Raw genomic sequence first — 23,600 nt, forward strand, 5'->3', positions numbered from 1 at the left:
CCCGCTGCAGTAGAAAGGCATGTGAGGCAATTTATAGTTTGCAAAACCCATTTTTGTAACCAAACCTGCAGATTTTTTGTTTGTTTGTTTGTTACCAAAAGCAGTTTAGAAAACATGAGGGGTGTGTGTGTGTTTGTTTTTCCTTTTTTGTCAAAAAACCAGAACATGCACACAGGTAACTTTAAAAAAGGATTTTCCTTGAAAAATACTAAGCATTTTCCAACTAACTAATGTGTGCATAACTGAGAGAAAAAATTGGGCCAAATCCTCAGCTAATATAACAGTAATTTACATGTGCTGAGGATTTGGCCCATGGTATCCAAAGTTAAATATATGGTAAATTATATTAACATATTGTTTAATATATTTGAACTCTACTGTAGCTTGTTCAGTCTCACATGTTTGTAGCAATAACAAACTGAGGCAGGTTTTTCCTGTATGTTGCACCTAAATAACTGCTTATGTTTAATGAAATCAGATGAAACCTATAGGGAATGTCTGCTTCCCAGCTCAGTTGGTAAAAAAAGTTGATAAGAGTTTGAGAATCAGGGTTTTCAGGGGGCTGTCCCTGCTTCTGATACTGACACATGCGTGTGTGATGTTGGGTAAGTCTCTTTGTGTCTCAGTTCTTCCATCCTTAAAATGGAGAACGATATTGTCCTACCTTAAAGGAAGGCGGGGAGTTGTGAGGCTTTATTCATTCATGTTTTTAAAGATCTTTGAGATCTTTTTATAAAAAGAGAAGGACAAAGAATAATCTAAAGCTACAAAAATGGGACGGTCTGAGGACCAGTTTCCGGGAGGTTCAGGGAGCCTTCGCTGAAGTCAATAGTAACTGAAGGCGCACAGCAGGTGCTTACCACCATTCAGGCTTTGGCCCTGGGTTTGGGTCTGTCTGATCTGTTTCACCCCAAGCAGATCTACTTAGACACAGCCAGAGGAAAGCAAGATCAGGTGCAGGTGAAAATGAGAAAGTGGTATGGCACACGGGAAGGCAGTAATTAACTGAAATGCATATTTATCATAGTCTGTCATTGTTTACAAACTATGTAATGAATCCTGATTGTAGAATTAGACTCCAGGCACCCACTCAATGGAGTCAATCAAGCAACCCCCAGCAAGTGTGCAGGAACAGATGGCCTAACCTAATAAGGGCTTTAATGTACAGTATAGAGAGAGACAAGGGCTGTCAAACTGGCCTCCATGGCGTAATTGAACAGTCAGTGCTGTCTCCTTTCTGTTGAGCGAAAACATTTCTCTTCTTTCCAGACCAGGACAGTTAATTTCAGGCCAAACTCACCCATAGTCATATCAAGGACTGTTTTAGTTAGCTCAGTATACAAGCTGGTTAGGTTGTCTTTCCTGAGTTGGCAGCTGAGCTCTGCTGGCTGGTTGTCCAAGTAGCTTCTCTTGATGGCTGTTGAGACAGTTGCCCTCTGGTCTCTTCTCACGAAACCTTGTTCCTCCCTATTTTGCTTCTCACCTCCACAGTGGTTAAAATAGATCCAAAAAAGGAAGTGGGAACAGAACAATTGTGGTGGCTCTCACCACTGGTAACGAGGTGATGATGCCACATTGAACCATCATCTAGTGACAAGATGCAACAAAGGGAAGAGAATTGGGACAGGATTAAAAATCTGTCTGAAAGGCTCTGCTGTTCCCAAGTAAGCCCGTACAGAGGTGCTGGAACTAGGGGTGCTGGAGGTGCTACCGCCCCCCTGACTTGAAGTAGTAATAACAACCCAGATACATGGTTTCTGCCTCACCCCCACTATAAAAATTGTTCCAGCACCACTGGGCCCATCAGCAATAAACAAACGTGTGTTCTTTGTGTACAGTTGGTGACAGGCACATTCCTGGTTCTCCCCACTCCCTTCTCTACCAGAATGGAGTATTTGTATTGATTAAAAAAAAATCTAATAAAATGGGAATGAAGTGTGGGTCTGAAAGCTTCTTGCCCAGAAATTGTTCAGATACCTGATGCCATGTCCAGCCTGTTAGAAGTTTAGGACATTTCTAAGAACACGTTATGCAAAATGCTGCAGCTAGCGTGAGAGTTTCCCTCTTTTCATATCTTAGAGTGCATGGGGACCGAGCAGGTGGGAGAAATCTTCCTGTAGAGGAGATGTTGCTGCTTCTTCACCCCTGACAAGAGATTGAGAGCCTCCCAAATCCCACAGCCGGATACCAGCTCTTTCTGCTCCTTCCATTTTAAATTCCTCTGCCTGATGAGAGCTCACTTTGTGAGTCAGAGAAGAAGGTGAGTTCAGGGAAAGCAAATTGCCCTAGGGCAAGGAGACCAGGGAAAGCTCTCCCTATGCTTATCCACACATCTTTTAAACCTGATTTCCTAATCCTGATCCTGCACCATTGAAGTCAATGGGAGTTTGGCCATTGATTTCAACAGACACAAAGCTGGTTCAACAGAACCAAGAATTTAAGTAAAGCTTTTGGAATCCACAGTGCCTGAGTGGGGTCAACATTACACGAAGTGAGTTTGCAAAATAACAAACTGGGTAACTGTGCATGCAGGCAGATATTCACATGCACAGGTATAGCTCGTGCACATGAAAGAAAAGCTATCTGTGCACAGCTGGTGCTCAGACTGGTTTGCAGATGATGCACTCACCTTGGAAAATCTTTTCCTTCATATTTCAGTTATTTATTTGGACATCATTGGCATGGGAAAATAACTGGACCTGTTTACCCTTCCTGTGGCAAAACAGCCTGGGTCTTGGAATGACATTTAGAAAAAGGGATGGTGAGCTCTGAAATCAATGTAGAAAGGACTCAACTTGAAACTGGAATTTGTGGCAGAAATGCAGTGGGCAGCACCAGGACCGGTGCTAGGGTTTCTCGCACCCTAGGCGCACGGCCATTTCGCCACCCCCCACGCTGATCCCGCGGCTCTGGTGGAGCTGCCTCAGACGTGCCTGTGGGAGGTCCACCGGAGCCGCGCGAGCAGCCGACCGTCCGCAGGCAGGACTGCGGCAGGTCAACCGGAGCAGCCTGCCACCTCCCCGGCAAAATGCCGCCCCCCGAATAATCCTGGCACCCTAGGCGATTGCCTAGACTGCCTAAATGGTAGCGCCGGCCGTGGGCAGCACTGTTTGAACTAACATTTGAAAAACTGGTTAAGCTGCACAGTAATTAATTTGATACTGATTCACACAGATATATATTTTATGCATTACTGCATAATTCTTAAAAGCTTATTTTTCTCTCCTTTTCTATTATCAGAAGATGGTCTAATGAAAACTATTCTCCCCACCGCCCCGACACACACACTTCGTTAAATGTTAAAGGGCAATTCAATTTCCTCCCTTGCTTGCTTCCTTTTTTTCTAGGTTTCCTTATGTACTGGTCTGACTAGTGTGATATGTTATCTTTATAATGATGGGGTTTTTTATGTAAAACCCTGAGGTCTGCATAGTTGTAGCCAGAAGCCAATACAAATTACGTTTATGGCACTTTTTGTAGCCTGAAAACCTGGGTGTGATTCTGATTTCGCTGACACTTGAGTAATTTTGGAGTAAGAATCAGTTGATTTACAGCAGTTTGAAACTAGTAAACTGGGCTCCTTGATCTCCAAGAGAATGTTTAGCAAAGTTTCACACCTTTCCCAAAACTGTCAAAAATATATCTATCAAAAGGAGAGAGAGAGAGCTATAGATTTTTTTCCTCCTGTTGTAAATGTATTTTCAACATAGAAGATAAATGGGACTGGCAATTGAAAGGTCTCTGCTTTTAACACTTCCAGTTGATTCTCTAAGGGCCAAATCCTGTGGTGGGCTGAATCAGTCAAGTTGTTTTCTTTGACTGGAGGTGTTTTGTATACTTTTATCTCTAGGCCAAAAGGAGGTCAGTGCCTGGACCATTTGCAGTTGATGAGACTATTTCAGTGATGCAGTCATTTTGGCTAAGTGACAGAAAACTAAATACACAGGTGTACCCTAAACCACTTAGTACACAATATAAACACAAGGGATTCTGATTCAGGGTTACATATTGCACTCCCAGAATTTCCGTCTGATTCTCCACTCAGAAGGAAGGGCTTTAGAGGACTACAGAAAGGTATCCTAAGGCTCTATGGGGAAAGATGAGGAGAACCCCACGGGTCTCAAGTAATTTCATGAAGCCCTCATGCTTCTGTGCTGCTATCCTGATCCATAGCATAGATTCCTCAGCAAGCCTCTGATGGGTATAGAAGGTCCTCCTCTCTACTCAGTGCTATGGGCCTTAAACCCTGTGGTGTTGAACAGTTTGGACTCCAAGGTCTCTTCTAGTGATCACTATGTGATTACCCTGAGAGAAGGGTTTTCTCCTTGGGATATGCAGTGAGTTCAACTGCCTCTGGCTCAGGATATGACCTGATTTCACAGTTATGCTGTCAGAGTAGATTTTTAGTTTCTTTGTCTTAGCTTGGTTGTCATTTGCCCACAGTTACTGAATATTCATTAAGTAGAATTAGCAGTTATTAGATCTTAATTAATGTACAAAAGGCTTATTCTGTGTTCAATTAAGCATACACTTCAAATGGTCTGATTGCAGTTTGGTCATGGTTCTTCTCTTGATGTGATCATCTTAAATGGAAAAAGAGAAGCAACCGTAGGAGCATGGTGACTAGTTCTGTTCTCTTTATTGGCTTTCATGGGTAGTTTCAAATCAAATATCACAGTGAGCCAAGAACACCCTTATAAATATTATTATGAGACTTGCTAAGAAATTTCAGGCTGTCTAGCTGTTTAATTTGTTGGTCATTCTATAGAACAAAGTTGCTTGAATTCTGCAGAATGTTATCTGAGAATACTTTCATGAGTAATACAAAATAGTGAATGACATAAAGAAGAGAGATTTGCCACTGCTAATAATCCTGTGTCATAATACAAGAACAAGGGGGCAGACTATGAAGTTGAAAGAGGGAAATTTAAAACAAATACACGGAAATACTGTTTCACACAATGTCTGATTAATCTGTGGAACTCACTGCCAAAATCACTAATGCCAAATACTGAGTGGGATTCAAAGCAGGGTTGGATAACAAGAATAGACACAATAATAAACAACACAAACCACAAGAGTTTGAGAAGGGAGCTTCAGTGCATAAGCCAGCTTCTAACTTTGGGAGTTAACAGTACATTTTTCTTGTTTAGAGGGCATCACAGAACTGCCTACTTGCAGGGTTTCTTGCACCTTCTATTGAAGCAGTTGGTACTGGCCACAGTCAAAGACATGATACTGAATTGGATGGGTCATTGGCGTGATCTGGCATGGCAGTGCTTAAATTTCTAGTAGAATCAGTGTGCACTGTATTCATTGAAATAGTCCTGAAACGCCTGACTGTTTCAGGGATTTTAGCATTAATGACTCTCTATCTGGAAAGTCATACCAAAAATGAGCTAGTCATTTAAGAGGTTCTGTTTAAGAAGTTCTAGTCATCTAACAGAGAACAGAGCAATACCCTGTGCCATTGGGTAGTCTACATCAGGAATTGGCAACCTTTGGCACACGGCTCGCCAAGGTAAGCGCCCTTGCGGGACGGGCTGGTTTCTTTACCTGCTACATCCGCAGGTTTGGCCATTCACGGTTCCCACTGACTGCGGTTCACTGCTCCAGGCCAATAGGGGCTGCAGGAAGTGGCGGCCAGCACATCCCTCAGCCCGCACCGCTTCCCGCAGCCCCCATTGTCCTGGACTGGTGAACCGTGGCCAGTGGGATTCGCGGTCAGCCGAACCTGTGGACATGGCAGGTAAACAAACCGGCCCAGCCCACCAGGGCGCTTACCTTGGCAAGCCACGTACCAAAGGTTGCCGATCCCTGGTCTACATGGTAGCTAGAGAATATAATTTGCAGTTCGAGGGGACTCACTTGTGCTAGCTGTGACTGAGCTAGAGTTTTAAAAACAGAAGTGTAGCTGAGGCGATGTGAGTGGCGAAAGGGGTTAGCCATCCCAAGTACGTAGCTAGGGACATCAACAGGATCATACTCGGGGCGGCTAAACCATCACACCACCCACACCACTGCGGCTACACTTCTATTTTTAGCATGAGGGTTTGATCAGAGCTAGCCAGCTCCAGCGCAGACATAGCCTTAGTTGTCCGATCACACACCATGACTAGCAATTTGCGGACAGTTAAAATGAACAGGTTGTGAACTAAAGGCTAAAATTTGATTACGTAAACTCATTTGAGGTGAAATCTGCCCCTTTGGAGGAAGGGAGGGCAACACAAGATCAGGGCCCAACCTGAATCCTGCTTAAGCCTATTCTGAGGAAGTAAATGGAATTAAAGTGGTACATAGGCCTTGTGTGTGTTGGGGTGGAGTGAGGGGGAATTTCACCCATCATTAATATACCTTAATAAGGAAAGCATTTCATCCTCATTTTAGAGATGGAAAAAGTGAGGCAGAGAGGAGAATTGACTTGCACAGGGTCACATAGGGAGTCCTGTGAACTGAACCCCAATCTTTATACTTCTAAACAGTGCTTTAAGCACAAGTCTATTCATATCCTCTGGATCTGATGTTCTCCACTTCCTGTCCTAAACCTTTGCTTAGTGTTGCTCTGCACCGTTCTGTTAAAGGTTGTCTCTTTGAGTCGCTAAGAAGGCTGTGTTTCAGTGGAGGATAATGTGACCAATATTCATGCACTGTATTAGTTTAAATTTGTAAAGTGCTTTGAGATTCTTGAAGATAAAAGGGCCTGTAAGCACTAAATGTAGGAGATAATCAGAAGTCTCTTGTAGAATTCTGATCGAAGTATCTGTTCATGGCAAGGTGCTAAATAATATCCAATTCAGGTGGGTACAGAAATCCTGCCCATGTTTACCAGTGACTGATCCTTGTGAAGAGCACTGGGTAAAGAAGCAGACACTTTGTTTGTGGCAGACCACTGAGTCAGTCAGTGAATCATCCTATAAACTGAAGGAGAATAATTTGAACTAGATTCTTTCCTGTCCTACTTGGAGGGCAAAATCCTGCAGTTCTTTTTTAGGTAAAGCTGCCATTGCGGGCCCCATCTTCAGCTGGTGTAAATTGGCATAAGTCCACTGGCCGTACGTTTATATCAGCTAAGAATTTGGCATGGGGATTTTGACCTGAGAGAAAGCTGGATTTGTCCAAAACAGGGAAATTAAGGCAACATCTGTGTTTTGTTTAAGCTTTTTATTGAATATATCTGTGCAATGAGGTATACAGTAAAAGGATCCCAAACATATCTCTGGAGCAGTGTAACACATTTACAACAACTGATTTATTGAATTTCACTTCGTATCCTTTCTGTAAATGGATTATGAATAGAATCACAATTTTCTTGAGTGGATTTGTTCACTGCATATTTTCTTAAAATAATTCTTGGTCGGTAACTTGTTCACTACTAGTTTAGGTGTCTGGTATAGTAACTCCTCACTTAAAGTCATCCCGGTTAACATTGTTTCGTTGTTACGTTGCTGATCAATTAGGGAACATACTCATTTAAAGTTGTGCACTGCTCCACTATTACGTTGTTTGGCTGCCTGCTTTTTCCACAGCTGGCAGATCCTGCAGATCCCACCTGCCAGCAGAACCTGTGAATCAGTGCCTTCCCCCTCCTTCCCCTGCCTCCTGCCTGTGGCAATCCGCTGGCTTGTGGCATTTAGGAGGCAGGAGGGAGAGGGGAGGAACGCGGACTCGGTGCGCAGGCTCCCTCTCCCTCCCCTGCCTCCTGAACACCGCAAACCAGCTGATTGCCCCTGGCAGAAGGTGGTAGGGGAGGGAAGGGGAGCCTATGTGCTGAGTCCTCCCCCCTCCCTCCTGTCTCCTAAATGCTGCAAGCCAGCTGATTGCCCTGGGCAGTGGGGGGAGGAGTGAGGATTCGGCATGCCTCCCCCCTCCCTCCCCTGCCTCCTGCCTGCAGCAATCAGGTGGCTTGCAGTGTACAGAAGGGAGGGGAGGAAAGAGGAGAAGTGAGGACGCAGTGTGCAGAGTAAAGAGAGAAGAGGTTGGGGGGAGAAGAGACGGGTCAAGAGTGGGGCCTTGAGGGAAGGGATGGAGTGGATGGGCTATGGGTGGAGCCCCCGGCAAAGTCAGTGCCTGTGCTTGCAAGAACAGCAAGAGGAGCAGCCAGACAATCCCATTCTCTTCAACTCTCTGACTCCACCGCCTCAACCAAGCATCATACTCAACAGTTGTGACTGTAGAATAAAATTGTTTCTTTAAAATTGTTTAAAACTTATACCTGTATTAAATTGCTTGTTAAAAATTGTTTAAAATGTATATAATGCCTTTTGTCTGGCAAAAAAAAAATAATTCCCTGGAACCTACCCCCCCCTATTTACATTAATTCTTATAGGGAAATTGGATTCGCTTAACATCGTTTCACTTAAAGTCTCATTTTTCAGGAACAGAGCTACAACGTTAAGTGAGGAGTTACTGTATTTAAAATGTAAGCTGTTTTGATTATACACATAGGTCACATGGTATTGTTTTGTTCCTTGACTGGATGAGCAAGCTCTTTAGAATTCAGGTTCCTATGTGATTACTCAGAATTACAGATTCTAAATATGAATTCTCTGAATATTCATAAGTATTTGCTTAAAATTTGCTTCTTAGGCAAATAGTAAACTCCTTTGCTAGAAATTAGCTGAAGGGGCTGGGTTGAGAATGAACATAACTACAATGGGAATGATGCATGGCCTGTCTTTCTATCTCAAGATATTGGAGTAACATTTTATCTCTCTCCCTCTCTCTCTTGCTGAAGATTTCTCCCCATGGTGGCCCTGTCCACCTGCTTCCTTACTTTTAGGAAGGATGGAAGGAGCAACCCCTCTGTTCTCCTGAGTGCATGATCTGTGATTATCTCTAGTCCTTGCATAGGAGGTTCATGGCAGGCACTCTTCCTCCTCTGTGCACTTTTGCAATGGTCACAGCCAATCTGGGCCAGATCCTCAGCTGATGTAAATGGCATAGTTGCATTGTTGTCCATGGAGTTGTGCTGATTTACACCAGTTGAGGATCTGGCTCGTAATGGGGTTGATGGGGGGATATAAATAGGGAATAATGGGATAAAATCAAGGAAGGAAAAATTCAGGCTTAGTATAAAAAAGTCTTGCTGATGATGAGATCAATGTATTAATTTGTGGAATGGCTTCCCAAAAGAAGCTCCATCACCAGGGACATGTTAAGCCTGATGGCACAAAACCCGCTAGAGACTGTGCTGTAGGGAAGAATCCTGCACAGGCAAGAGATAGGTTGGGTCTCTAACTTCTGTGGATAGCTCTGGGATTTAGAAGACTTGGGTCTTATTCTTGGCTTGGCCACTGGCCTGCTGGGTGACCCTGGGCAAGTCAGTTTACCTCTTGTGCCACAGTTTCTCCATCAGTAAAATAGGGATAACAATGCTTACCTCCTTTGTAAAGCACCTTAAGATCTATTGAGGGAAATTGCTATATAAGAGATAAGTAGGAGTAGCATTACTAAAATGGATTTCCTCTTTACAAGTTTTAATTGCAGCGTCATTGTCAACTTGAAATCTAGTCAATTAAATAAACATCTCCTGCTTCCACTCCCGATCTTTCTCTGCTGATTTTCATGGGTTTACAACAGCATGTACCTAAATATGTAAGTGTTTCCCTTCCATAGCTGCTTTATGAAAGATACAAACAGACAACGGAGTGAAATGACTGTACAGGAGAATACAGTGAAAGTAACTATGCACAAAGTCAGGTTTCAGAGTAGCAGCCGTGTCAGTCTGTATCTGCAAAAAGAACAGGAGTACCTGTGGCACCTCAGAGACTAACAAATTTATTTCAGCATGAGCTTTTGTGAGCTACAGCTCACTTCTTCGGATGTACAGAATGAAACACACAGACAGGAGATATCTATGCATCAGAAGAAGTGAGCTGTAGCCCATGAAAGCTTATGCTGAAATAAATTTGTTAGTCTCTAAGGTGCCAGAAGTACTCCTGTTCTTTATGCACAAAGTGCTGTCAAATGCACAAAGTAAACACAGGAAAAAAGAGAAACTTATTTTTCCTTCTAATCTTTCATTTGTATCAAACTTAATATTTTCAGAAAGAAATGTGTTTTTTAAGTTAATAGCGTCACTTTAAGAAAGCTGTTTGCTAGATTCCTGATATTTTCCAAGGGTCCAGTGTGCAGTCACGTACATCCCTATAGCTAGTTTGCACCTGATGGATTTCTGCCTTTTGAACACTTGTGGTTGCTTGCTGGAATAAATCATTTTCTGTTTTTGCAGTGCAGGAGTTCTATACCAGTTCTCTTCTTACCAGGAGACAATAGGTAGTTGCAGTAGAGGAAAAATGCCGTCAAGTTAAAATGTCAACCACAATGAGGAGCTGCAAATCCATAAGGCTCATGGATGTGTTTTTCCAAATTTCACACAATCAGTTTGTACTGAGCCTTGTGTGTGCAGTGTCTTTTCCCGAGCTGGGAGACTTATAAAAAAAATTCAATTTAGCCATAGACTAGACTAGACATAGACTAGATAAAGAACCAGTCTTGAAGCAAGTCTGTGAATTAAATTTCCCCACACAGACTGCAAGACTCCTTCATCATTGACAGGGAACAGCATGTAACAGGGTGGGGAAATTTTTTTTCCAACTGCTTCTATAATCAACGTGAACTTTGTTCACAGCTACTAGCAAGATGGTAAATTTTTAAGACAGGTGTGGCGGGTTTCAGCAGTGCATCTTTTTAAAGAATGCATAAGCATTCTGTGAGCTTGCAAAATCCTGTTTCACTCTGGTGGGCTTGACTTTGTCATGGAAGAAAAATCAGCAGTTTCTATTTAGCTACATGTTTTAGTATGTGCCCAACAGCCATGTCCCAGTTGAGATTGCAGAGGGCCTGTGTGGCTAGCATTGGCGACAATGGCAACACTTCTATTGCATTCAGTGGGCCTGATTCATCACTGCCCTGCCCTTCATTTAGTCATTGATGTCAGTGCAAAATGAGTGCCAAGTAGAAGTCAAATGCTACCATTTGCAAGTGTTTTACGCCCACACAAGGTTCAGAGCAATGGCAAAAGAGGCCCCATTGGAACGGGAGCAGAACCTCTGTGCTCCTGTTTTTTCAACAATGCCCAGCCAGTTCAGGGAGTTCTGGTGTGTAAAGAGGCACCAAAGAAGATATGACTGTAGTATGTGCCTTTGTTTTAAAGCCCCTTGACCACAGCAGCATAGTGCAGTGTAAATGAGAACCTAGCCCGAAGTCTCCATGAGCGAAAATGTCAATCACTCCACAGCTGAACTGAAGCACTAAATGGCAAGTGATTCCCAGAAGCCTCTGCAACAGAAAGGGAGACAACCCTACATTTAAAAATACAGAAAGCAGAAAACAGGACGACATGTCCTTCCAGTTATTTAACGACAGCCTGATCGGAAAGTCTTTGAGGCTTTGTCTGTCCTCCACAATCTTTCCATAAAGTACAAACCACTTGTTTTTCTTTCAGTTTCATTTGTACAGTGTAAATTGCGGAAAAGCTCCCCTGGATGAGTAAAATATGAAGTATTACATGTGAAGCACTAAAAGCCATGCCCAGTTGCTGTTTGATGGGTGTTTTATGCTGCTTTAAGTGCCGTGGTGCTGATATAAGACTGCTCTACAGCATGCTAAATTACATTTTTCTTGACCTTAATAATGGTACCAATCTGCACTAGTTGGAGGTGATAATTACATTTACTGGGAAGATGGATGCTTCCAAATGACATTTAAAACCATGATTATCTTGGCAGTTTGGTCAGGAAACAATTTTTATCAATGCCAGTTTTCCTTCTTTGTCATGGATTATGGCTATTTGGCAGTTCTCCAGTAGAACATAGGGAGAAAAAAAAATGTAATCCCTGTACTCTGTGTCCACGAGACATGTTGACACAGACAACCCTTCTTGCAGTCAGCTCCCTTATTTTCAGTATATGACTGTTGTGTAACTCTTTTGCGTGTGTGGTGTGAGAAATGTTTACTTCACATAAATAGTCTGCTAAAATGGGAACTTCAGTGCTGCTTTTTGTTTCTTTTTTAAAAAAGAATGAATAGCTACCTTTAATTTAATGAAAGTATAGATATGATGGTGATTAAAATAATAATGACAGCATCTGTCTCAATAGCAGTTGCAGGCAGTGGAAGTATTATAGTCTGGATTTTGTTTTGACATAGAGAACATTTTGGTTTTTCTCTTGGACGAAGTCATATTTCCAAGGCAATGCATTGGGGTGTATTTTTGTGTGTGTGTACATAGATGTCGGCTCCACTAGATTAAATTCTATTCTCTGGGCTCCATTGTGAGAAGGATGCTACTTCGGAATGTAGATCTCGCTGTTTGCTTACAATAGGGATATGTCAGCTGTCTCCAACACATTCACAGCCTGCCCTGGACCTCAGAGAGCAGTTGTTCTTGCTCTTTCAACAAATGAGCTATCAGGAGTATGGCATCGTGCTCCAGAGTGCCACCAATGCATTACGTGTGTGTGTGTGGGGGGGGGAGGGTTGTGATGGAACCACGTAATGAAGCAGTACACACTTGACTGTAAGGAGGCAATGACAGAGAGCAGCAACAGTGTCTTTGTACAAAATGACTCCATGTGTGTCCCCACTTGTGCTCTACCCCCAGCCAAGTTACTCAAATTAATGCATTAGGCAGAGGAGTTCTCCCAGTTCTGTCTTGTAGGTTTTTTGTGAGTGCTGGGCTGTAAACACTGGGGATTAAATCCTGGTCCTATTTGAAGTTAAGGACAAAGTTCCTATGGGCTTCAATGGAGCCAGGATTTCAGCCTAGCTTGTTATTGTAAGGATGCCTATGATAATTATTTTAGGACTGCCTGTCAGTGCTAATCTGCTCAGCCTGGCTTCTTGTTGTAGGGTTGCTCAGGAGACTAAGCTGTGCAGGCTGTTTTGTTATTGTAGGATAGCTCAGGAGTGCTAATTTTTTTGGCTTTTGTATTTTATTTTACAAGAAGATAATTGCAGAATTATTTAAAGACAGAAAGAATTAATGGGCATTGCAAACATATATAAATAAAAAAGATAGGTTGAATGTTGAGCCTATCAAACTTGACGACATACTATTAAAGGGGAAATTTGAATGGGACATAGAATAACATTTCATCAGTCGATACCTGAACAGTTTGACTATCCTAAGTAAGAAAATTCCTAGGTCTATGAAGCTGTTTCAGAGGTAGCTTGATTTTTACTCTGAGACACCTGTTCCATGAACAAGAATTATATCTTCATTCTTTTCTCTTCAAGCATGTTTTGTTCCCTTCTGCCTGGCCCTATACTTATTAAATCAAAACCTTTGGAAGAGCGAGCACTAGAATGAGCTTCTGGACCATTCACATGTTGTGAGGCCATAACTTTGGCCATGAATTGACAGCAGGAAATAGCTTAAACACTGAAGCACAACCAGTTGGATATTGGCTCCATTTGGTTGTCAGTTTATAACTTACCTTATTTTTTCTGGATTAATGATCTTGGGCTAGATCCTACAACTTTTATTTACCTAGGTACTAATGTGAGTAAATGTTGAAGGGATGGGCCAAAGGTTGAAGACCTTACTCTGATTTTATTCCAGTCTTATAGTCAGTGGGAAATTGTCTATGAAGAATCTAAGTGAGCATCCCAGGATTTGGCCTGTTAGTAAACTGCTGTGGAGTTAGCAGCAAATAAACCACTCCTGGGATTTTCCCCTGGCTTTCTGAAACAATAATTGTTCACTTTTCAGAAAATAACAACACAGTTCTTTGCATTAATATATTAGTTTCATCTGAGGATCTCAAAGCACTTTTCAAACATTAATTAATTAAATCTCACAGCAAAACCATTTTGCACGTACATAAACTGAAACACAGAGGAACAGAGTCTCACTTGCATGAAGGGCTTTTGCCCTGCTCTGGCAATCTAAAGGGGCCTTAAAGTGCACTTAATGCTCCTTTATGCTGCCAGAGTGGAATAAAGGGGCATTACTGTTAATGAGAATCAGGCCCAGTGAGCTTAAGGTCCTGATCCATGTGTGTAAGATGTTGGCTATACTGACTCACCCAAGATTATACTGAGAAAACTGAGACTAGAACCCAGGAGTTCTGAGATGCTTTTCCTGCTCTAACCACTACACCTGATTCCTTTCCTCCCCATTTTCTTCTGCTAGCACAAGTGTACTTAATAGACAGTAGTTTATTTGGTGGCATATGAAGGAATACCCTGCTGTGTGTGTACAGCAGCCCAGATGGCCGTGCTTTTTGTAACCGCACTGTGTGCTTTGTTCCTTCTTTTAGGTGAACCTTCAAGGTGGTCTTCATCCCATTGTGACTGCTGCTGCAAAACTGGCAAAGGAGATAAAGAGGGGGAAAGTGGCACATCTTGCAATGAACTATCCACTTCCAGCTGTGACAGCCAATCAGAAGCCAGCTCCCCACAAGAGACTGTCATCTGTGGCCCAGTCACCCGCCAGCCCAACATACAGACTCTAGATCGGCCAATCAAGAAGGGCCCAGTACAGCTACTTCAGCAGTCTGAAATCCGAAGAAAAAGTGACCTGCTCCGAACTCTAACATCTGGCTCCAGAGAATCCAACTCTAGCAAAAAAAAAGCAGTGAAAGAAAAGCTCTCAATTGAGGAAGAGTTAGAAAAATGCATCCAGGATTTCCTTAAAATCAAAATCCCAGACAGGTTTCCAGAAAGGAAACACCCCTGGCAATCCGAACTGCTACGAAAGTATCATCTATAAGAGCAGGGTGGGGTAGGGGGGAAATAACCTTATTGCAATTTACAGATCAAGATCCTTAATGATAAGGAAATAAAAGGAATAATAACCATTTGTTAGGTCACAAAAAACAAAAATCCATCTTGATAGTACTGCCTAATTTGCCTCTTTCACCTTAACATTTATAGTCACAGGGTAATGATATTTTTCAAGCTTTTGTTTGTAAGCTCCTAGTCTTACGCAAGCTGAATACTTTATACACTAAAGGCACAACAACATCACCAACTAAAGAAACCCACACACAAATGCACCTGGGGCCAGTGGAGAAAGGCCTACACATGATCAGGCAGTGGCTGAGGGGTTTCTGCAAACTACATGCCTTTTGAGTTCTCCTGTTAATTCCTTTATTTGGAGGAGTCAGGGAGGGGCAGATGTACATGATTTAAAGAAACAAGCTATGCCGTGCCAGTTTACATGAAGGATGTGTATATATACACATTAATATACATACACATGTGTGTATATTTATATTGCATAATGAATTTGTCTGGTTTTCTCCTTATAACTGCACTTTCTCAACAACAACAAAAAAGCAATTGTTAGCGTTCTGTGTGCTCCATTTCCCCTCTAGCTTTATGAGGTGTGAATAGTAGAAGACTGTCTCTCTCCATCTGTTATTTTTGGGGCCGAGGGGAGGTTGGAAGCAGAGCACTGTAAAAGTGCTTGTGTCTGTTGCAACTGTGGGCAAAATATTCCATGAGGTTTTTGATAACAATATATATTTTAATCTCCTTTGTTCCAAAACTTCTTCCCCACAGCTTCCGGATGACAAAGGGTTTATTATGGAATGATTCCAATTGGAAAGGGGGATCCAGAGATGACAGGTCAAGTCGCTGAGTTGGTGAGCTCAGCTGATTTATGTAAGCCAGCCAGACCCTACTGCCAAAGAGTCATTGGCCCAAACAAATGAGGAGAGCAGCCTCCCATTCCCATCTGACGCAGATGCAATTATAAGAAATTATAAACCTAACAAGATGCATTTTGTGCTCTGACTGGCAGGAAATTGATTGTTAAAATGGCAGGCACCATGCCATTCCAGCTAGATACATTTCAAAAGGAAATTAAAAATTGAACAGAAATCAAACACACTCTGTAATGGAAACTGCCTTATCAGCATCCTTTCTGTAGTCTGTAGGATAATCCGATGGGTGGCAGGCTTAATTTAGTACCCATTTGTTACCCACAATGTGTAATAAATGGGAAAATATCAGCAAGCTCAGTTTGATGGGATGGCGGGGAGGAAGGGATGTCGCACGCAGGCACAGCAGTACAAGAACCTACTGAGCCCAGGCAACAACAACAAAAAAGCACAGGTTCCGGACAGGTTCGCCTAGCTAACTGCATCTGAGTTGTCATTCCAGAACTAATTCTTTCAGCAGACCAGTAGGAACCTGATGTCCCTCAACAGTCCAGTGGGAGCCAAAGGTCCCATGGATGGGATTTGAAAAGTTAAGAGTCAGGTAGTGAAGGGGAGTCCCAGGGACAGACTGCATCTAGTGGGATGAAATTAGTGTCTGAGCAGTCTGTAAAGCAGTTGCCTAAAGATGCATTGCATCAGTGGGTCCACATGGGCCTTCCACTGGCTGCAGATGGAAGCTGGTTAGCCGGGGAGTTTGGCACATGTCAGTCAATGTCTCAAGACATAACATGAGAGACACAGAAACTAATAAAGATGATAGCTTTAAAAGTGGTGATATTGCCTTGTTTAGCATCAGTAACTAAAGCCTCAGTTTCACTGTCTAGCATTCCCAATTCACAATGCTACAAAGGAGATGACTTCAAGTGTGCATAGAATAGAGGTACGTTTGGATTGAACATAGTACACTTGAGTAGGTCTGAGGCTCAGTCTCCTTGCCCACAGGTGCAATTTTCTCCCACATAATATGCTCCTACTTTTTTTTTTTCACTTGCAAAATGAACTGTGGGGGAAAAGCTGCATAATCAGGTAGGTAAAGGTACTATCATTCAGATTTGTGCCTACCATTGAACTGCAAGTGCAATGCAGGCACAGGTTTTGTGGGTGCTAACTGCATGTGCAAACGGGAAGTGACATGTCTCAAAGTATTGCAAAATGTGAGATGCTTGTGGATAGAGCTGAGCATGAACCAAATCCCCAGATCAAAACACCCTCAAATTACTGGGATAGGAGATCTGGATTTTGTAGCTTGGAGTCATTTCTAGTTAAGGTTTGCAAGTTTACCAAGATGTTTTACATTAGAGAGGGATGCTAGTTCTAGTGATTCCTAATTATTGTCATGTGTAGAGTAAGTATAGTAAGCAAAAGCCTGACCTGAGAAGTGCTGAGCTAAATTGGACAGCTCCGCACTACTCAGGATCAGGCACTAAACTAATTCAGTTTTTAAAACACATGTTCACACTCAAACTGTTCAAACACATGCATTTCAGATGCACACGTACCCACATTCACATGCCTGTGCTCACATATTCACATGCACCTTTGCACATCCATATGCTTGCACACATACATCCCTCTGCTTACCACAGATTTGCTTTTCCTCTTTTTAAAAAACAACTGTCTTTCTTGTATATTCACTCGTCCCTATTTACAGCTGCTGTACTGGAATCACTCTTGAGAGCACTGTGTTAAAAAGTTTGCCTGCAACTTCCCGTGTATGAGTCGATGCAAAGCAAGAACACTAGGCTGGCTTCCAAGACATACAGATTGGCTTAAATGGTGCTTTTTCTCTTTCTTGTTATGTCCACACCAGAGAGCAGCTCCGTTGTCCCTGACACTTTAAGACTTGGAAACTGTGATTTTTCTGTTTTGACCCAGTCAGTATCATCAGCCAGACACGCCAAATTGGAAAGCGAGCCTTTTCCCTCTTGCAAGGTTTTGATACCATCAGGCATTATGCAGAATCCTCCTCCACTATCAGTTCTGCTCTCTGCGAGTCACAAGGAAGAAGTCTAACATTAATTCATTGTATTAGCAAATTAGGGAGAAAAATGAGCAGAGGGTTGAATCTCGCTCTCGCTTCAGCAGGAATTTGTTTTGAGATTTCCATGCACAACATAGACCATTTCTTCACTCTGATAACTCAGGATGGCTAGAACCTGACATCCTCAGCTTCAGCGTTTCACTTTTTCTTTTTAATCTCCAAAACACTGTATTACACAATATGAGGGACAGACAGAGGGGGAGTGTACCCTGTTTTTATTTCTGTCTCTGAGTTTGAATGGACTTGACTCAATTTGCACAGGACTGTACAATGATTAATATCTGCAGGAAAAATTAGACCAAATGAAATGCACCAGAATGGGTTTGATTCATGTGGCCTTCATATTCCCCATTTTAGATGAAATGGTTATTACTCTGCACCACTACAGAAATAAGAGTCTTGAACTTTAATAATCACTAGCCACAAAGCTTATTTGTATATTCTGCTTTGTTACTGTAGGATACTTATATAGTGTATCCATTCCTAGGACCAAATTTATCCCAGGTTTAACTCCATTGACGATGGTGAAGTTCCATCAGAGATAGCTTTGTTCCCTGGTGATTTCAGCTCTCCATTTCAGGTCATGCTCCTCATGCTTTCAGTTGAAAGAGTGACTGCTCCACTTGTGTCACATCAGCACAGACTTCCTGAGCCTGATTCTAAGGGGTGTTTACAGTTGGAGCTGGAGGGGTGAATCCCAGCATGTGTAGATATAGTCATGCTGGCTCTGTCCGAGCTAGCATGCTAAAAATGCTCCTTGCTTAACGTAGTTCTGTTCCTGAAAAATGCTACTCTAAGTGAAATGATGTTAAGTGAATCCAATTTCCCCGTAAGAATTAATGTAAATAGTGGGGGTTAGGTTCCAGGGAAATTTTTTTTGCCAGACAAAAGACATTATATACATATACAGTATAAGTTTTAAATAACTGTAAACAAACAATTTAATACTGTACTCATCAATGATGATTGTGAAGCTTGGTTGAGGCAGGGGCATAGCGGTATCGGGGCACAGGAGCTTGCCCCATTCGCCTGCCCAGCACTCCTGCTGGGGAGTGGGGTCGGGGGCTTGCCTGCTCCCAAGTTGGAATCCCGGGTGGGCAGACCGGGGCAAGCCCCCGCGCCCCGACCCCACTCCATGGCAGGAGCGCCGGGTGGGCAGAGCATCACAAGCCCCCATGCCCCGTCCCCACTCCATGGCAGGAGTTGTGGGTGGAGCAGGGGAGCCAAACAACCTTTTAACGGAACATTGCACAACTTTAAATGAGTATGTTCTCTAATAGATCAGCAACCTAATAACGCAACAACGTTATCTGAGGCCACTTTAAGTGAGGAGTTACTGTCTGTAGTCCCGGTAGCACGGTGGTGGGAGAGGCTAGTCAGCCTGAGGACAAACCCCATGAGTCTGTACTCTGGTGGTGAGCCCAGCTGCTGTGGTGACACTATTATATTTAATGTGCTAGTTCAATCAGAGTAAGCTGGGAAGTGCACCCACAGCTCCGTGTGTAGACATAACTTTGCATGGCTTTGGCAATGTAACGTCATCCACTTTGAGATTGGTTTGCAGTGCTGGCTTGGTGTACGAGGCCTTAGTGAAAATGAGAGCCTGGCCCCTCAGTGAAATGCTTATTGTCCATAAGAGTCTTAGGTAAATTCTTCTGTTTGGAGTATGTGCGGCCTTGAGAAGGAGCTTGGACAGCTGCCTGTATGTGTCAAAGAGTTTTCCCAATCCCTTCCTAGCCTCAGAGCTAGAAAGCTGATGTGGAACTCGCAGCCCCTGCGTGGCAGTGTAAGTGCTGTACCGCTGTGCAGAAACAAACGCATATGTTCCAGTTTTTTACAACCTGTTACTCAATGCAAGAGGAACTCTAGACATAGCAATCCTCTAAAATTAGGCACTTACTCAAAAAGACCGTTCCGCTGGGAATATCAGCTTCAGAAAGGAGAGGAAGACATAGCATGCGCTGACTGGGTTCAGTGAGTCAAGTCACAGCAAAATGGCCAGATTGGAAGGGACACCGGACTACACTTCTCCCTTAAAGATGCTCCCTCCAGGTTATTGTTAGTTATGGCTGGGACTTAAGGAACTTAGCTGCCAACTTTCCCTAGATGTGCCTAACTCCCTTAGGCCCTTTTAAAAAGCCAAGTCTTATATCGTCACTTGTTTGCAGGAGCACCCATAATGTGGTGAGTGCTGTGCTAATGATGGGGGGCACAGCCCCTGCCTTGACAGGCCTGCAATGTGAGACAAGCAGATGAATAGATGAACTGCAAGAGGAGCATGTACAATGTAAAAGTGCAGCGCTCAGTGGGGCGATGGGCCAGGCTTGGATAATAGGGAGTGTTCAGTGATATGGGGTGTATTAGGCATATGAACTATCCCCTCATGTTATCCTCATTTTTGCTGTTTGTACTGGGTTAATTTCTTGTAGGTGCATGGGAATCTGAGGGAGGAATTTGGCCTCTGTGGGTGGTTGATTGTCAGAGGCCCTTGCTTGTCTGCTCAGGATCTGGGTGGTGCACAAGAAGCCACACCCCAATTTGCATAGCTATGCAAGAATTGCCCAGATAGCAGCCCCTGTGCACCCTATGCTTTGTAGAGTGAAGGGGCTCTTTGCTCACGCTCTCTACTCAGGAAACGGGATGTCAAAAAGGGGTGGGATGTTGGCTCCTCCCGCCCCCCGTTAGCTGCAGGCTGGTGCACCAGGGAAATTTTTCCCACCCACACTCCTCCTTCCTCCCTCCCTGGCTTCCCCTCCAGTGCACACAGAAAAGCTGCAAAGAGATTTGCCTGCCTGTCTGATGCTTCTCCTGGTGTGGAGTGGGGCTGTCCTACCCACTACCGCCTGAAGAATAAAGCCACAATCAAGCCTTAATCATTAGCGGTATTGGTGGAGGGGTTGATTTGTGCGAAGCTTCTGCCTCCGATGTGCACGTTCTGTGGAGAGAGAGTGTCACTCTGGCTCCTTTCATTAACACTAAAGTAGAAGAAATGAGGGGAAATTACATACCCCCAAATAAGGAGCTGTCGTGGGAATTGTCCAGACAGAGTAATTTTTCTGTTACTCAATGTGACAGTGGTAGTCACAATTCATACATTAGGATATCAACTCTCTTCACTGTGCAGGTTCTTTTTCTCTTGTCAGCCTGATCTCAGCACTGGCCTTTTCATTCATTTACATGCAGCAATGGTTTAGAACAGAGCAGTGGGTCCTTTACCCGGCCCCATAATAAATACAAGCGGTTGACAGTACAGAGAGATGTAACGAGGGGCTGTTTTTTTTTCTTCTTCTCGGGAGAACTGTGATATATAAACTTGATCTGTGTGTATGTGTGTGTAGCACGCACGCACACAGCACTTTATGGAGTTGTTTATTCTCACAGATTTATAGAGCACAGGGCCCCTCACGGCGCTCTGTTAGAAGATGCAGGAGTAATTCCTGCAGAAGGCGGATAGCAAAATTGTACCTGTTGCAGCTGTCAGAACTCCAATGGAAGTGAAGTGTTATCTTGACTCAAAATCATTTCACACGGGCCTTTCAAGCATTTTTCCCTGGCTCTACTACATGAGGTAGCAAACAATTGTCAGGGCTGTAGTCCTGTCTCCCCTTATATATGTGAATGAGAAAACGGAAAGAGGGAAGAAGAAATGATAGTAGAAAAAGAGAGGTAAAAAACCCACAGAGGATTGAAGGTGCATGGCTTGTCATGAAGATCTTGTTGGTCTCTGTTGCCCTGCACCATGCACAATGATTTACACTGGTGCAAGGAACCTATCCTTTCCACTAGAAATAAGCCTGCCAAATGGCAAAAGTCTTATTGACTTCAGCAGCAGCAATATTGTCCCTACAAGCTTAGCCAATTGGGCTTAAGAGATAAGCCTGTTTTGGAAACAATTATTAGGAGCTAAATTGTGCCCTCATATACCCATGTACAACTCCCATTGATGTCAATAGAAGCTTTATGTGCATACCTGAGAGGAGGAGTTGACCGTCAGCTATTTCAATTTCATTCTTAAAAAGAACTGATTCTATAAAACCCCAGGTTGGTTGTGCACATTTGACTTGGGAATTTGGCTTTGCAACAGAATTTTCTTCCATTGTGAATGTGGAAATCACCAGGCAATTCCCTTACAACGTGACTTGTTTAAAATTTGCCAACAGTACATTCCTTTCTTACTTAGTTAAAAAAAAAATGTTTCTGGTTAGAATAAAGGATCAGACACCAGATACTGATAGCAAAAACAAAGCATTCTGTATTTGCAACTTAAGGTAACTTATCAGCTGCTTACAAATGTATACATATAGCTGCAAGAGACAAAAGTTCCAAAGCAACTCCCGTTAAAATCACTGGCAAAAACTCCCAGTGATTTTTAATGGCAGCAGGTTTCAACTTGGAAGTAAAATACAGTGGAAAATACTTATTAGGTAAGGGCTAAGAATGGTAAATTCCATTTGATTAAGCATGCTAACTTTAGGATTCTTACAAATACAGGTTTGGCCTAGAAATAGAACCAGATATGGTATGAGACTAGCCTTTCTAGTAATATTTCCATTACTTTTTTTGCTTTAGTGAGAAATATTGGAAAAATTATGCTTTTTTGCTATTTCTGTTTCTGGTTAATGCCAGGTAATACAGAGAGTGTGAAAATGAAATTGAAATAACAAAACTCTAAAGCTAATGTTTTGAGCTCTAAAAATGTTTATTGGGCTTGAGTTTGGATTGAGAATTTGGGTTCAGCCATTTTTATCTTATTTTTATCCAGACATATATGCCCACTGTTAGAATATATGTGGTCATTAGATCATGGACATGAAGTCAAACTGCAATGCAATTACCTTTCTGAAATATTTGGGGAACCAACTGGATATTTGAGTTATTTTCCACACATAACAAGGGCCAAATCCAAGTTCCTTTGAAGTCCATTTCAAAACTTCCATTGAGTTCATTGGGACCAGAATATCAAATAAAACTTCTATTAGTAATAAAAATGTGTGTGTCTGAGAGTGAGTGAGAGGAAAGCTGATAAACTTTAATGTGGCACAAATCCACCTGTATTAAGTGGTGAACAGGCCTTATTACTTCTGTGAAGGCATTGCAAAACCAGCCTTTGGTTAACTTGTTCCCTTTTGTGATCTTTTAGATACAATTGATGATTTGCTTTAGACATAGTTTAAAAAGTTCTGTTGTAAATAGCACAAGTGCACCTTGGAGTGAATGTGTTCTGAATACATTATGCAGCTGCCATCAGCCATCTTTCACAACCATGATGGTGTGTTGCACCCCTGTGGTATGGGAGCCATCCAATGATAAATTTGCCACTGGTGTAAATAAGTGCAACTTTGGGGGCTTCTGTGGATTTGTGTTCTCTTCCTCAAGAAGTGGATTTGGCTTGCAGGTTCTAAGGTGGCCATCTGAAAAAATAATCTTGTCGCTTCTGAAGGTGTTTCATTTTCATAAATCTAGACACACAGATATACCTCTAGCTAAGCTAAGTAGAACTCAAAGCATAAAAGAGAGAGGAAGGAAGAGCACACAAATCTCCATAAGCCCCAGGTACTTTTTCCTAGGTTATCTTTAAATGCAGTACTTCCCAATGTTGTGTACATGATTCATAGCAGTGTGACAGTGGAGGGAAGAGTTTGTACTTTCATTCCAGTTCTGATGGGTCCATTTGGTTTTTTTCTTTGCAGAGAATTGTACTGAAGTAGAAAATGAAAGCAAGTCTGATTGCTCTTGGCAATGACCAGAATTTAATCAGGTGATCCCCCCCTCTCATCCCACCTTTTCTTTGCCCTAAAAACCATAAGAAGGTAGCCCCATTTCTTACCCTTCCATACACCCCATTTAATCAGTTGTGTGTATGCGTGTAGACTTTACTTTACAAATAC

At 42.7% G+C, this 23,600-nt stretch overlaps 1 protein-coding gene across 1 annotated transcript in view; it reads left to right on the forward strand.

Annotated features, from left to right (window-relative positions):
* Positions 1–14,899, forward strand: part of KCTD16 (potassium channel tetramerization domain containing 16) — a 168,851-nt gene extending 153,952 nt beyond the window's left edge. Inside the window, exon 3 of the mRNA XM_050962754.1 lies at positions 14,265–14,899. Coding sequence (XP_050818711.1) covers positions 14,265–14,716 — 452 coding nt within the window. The 3' untranslated portion in view covers positions 14,717–14,899. The remainder of the gene's footprint in view (positions 1–14,264) is intronic.
* Positions 14,900–23,600: the final 8,701 nt, after the last annotated feature.

Source organism: Gopherus flavomarginatus, chromosome 7 (genome assembly GCF_025201925.1).
Source record: "Gopherus flavomarginatus isolate rGopFla2 chromosome 7, rGopFla2.mat.asm, whole genome shotgun sequence".
Taxonomy (NCBI): Eukaryota; Metazoa; Chordata; order Testudines; family Testudinidae; genus Gopherus; species Gopherus flavomarginatus.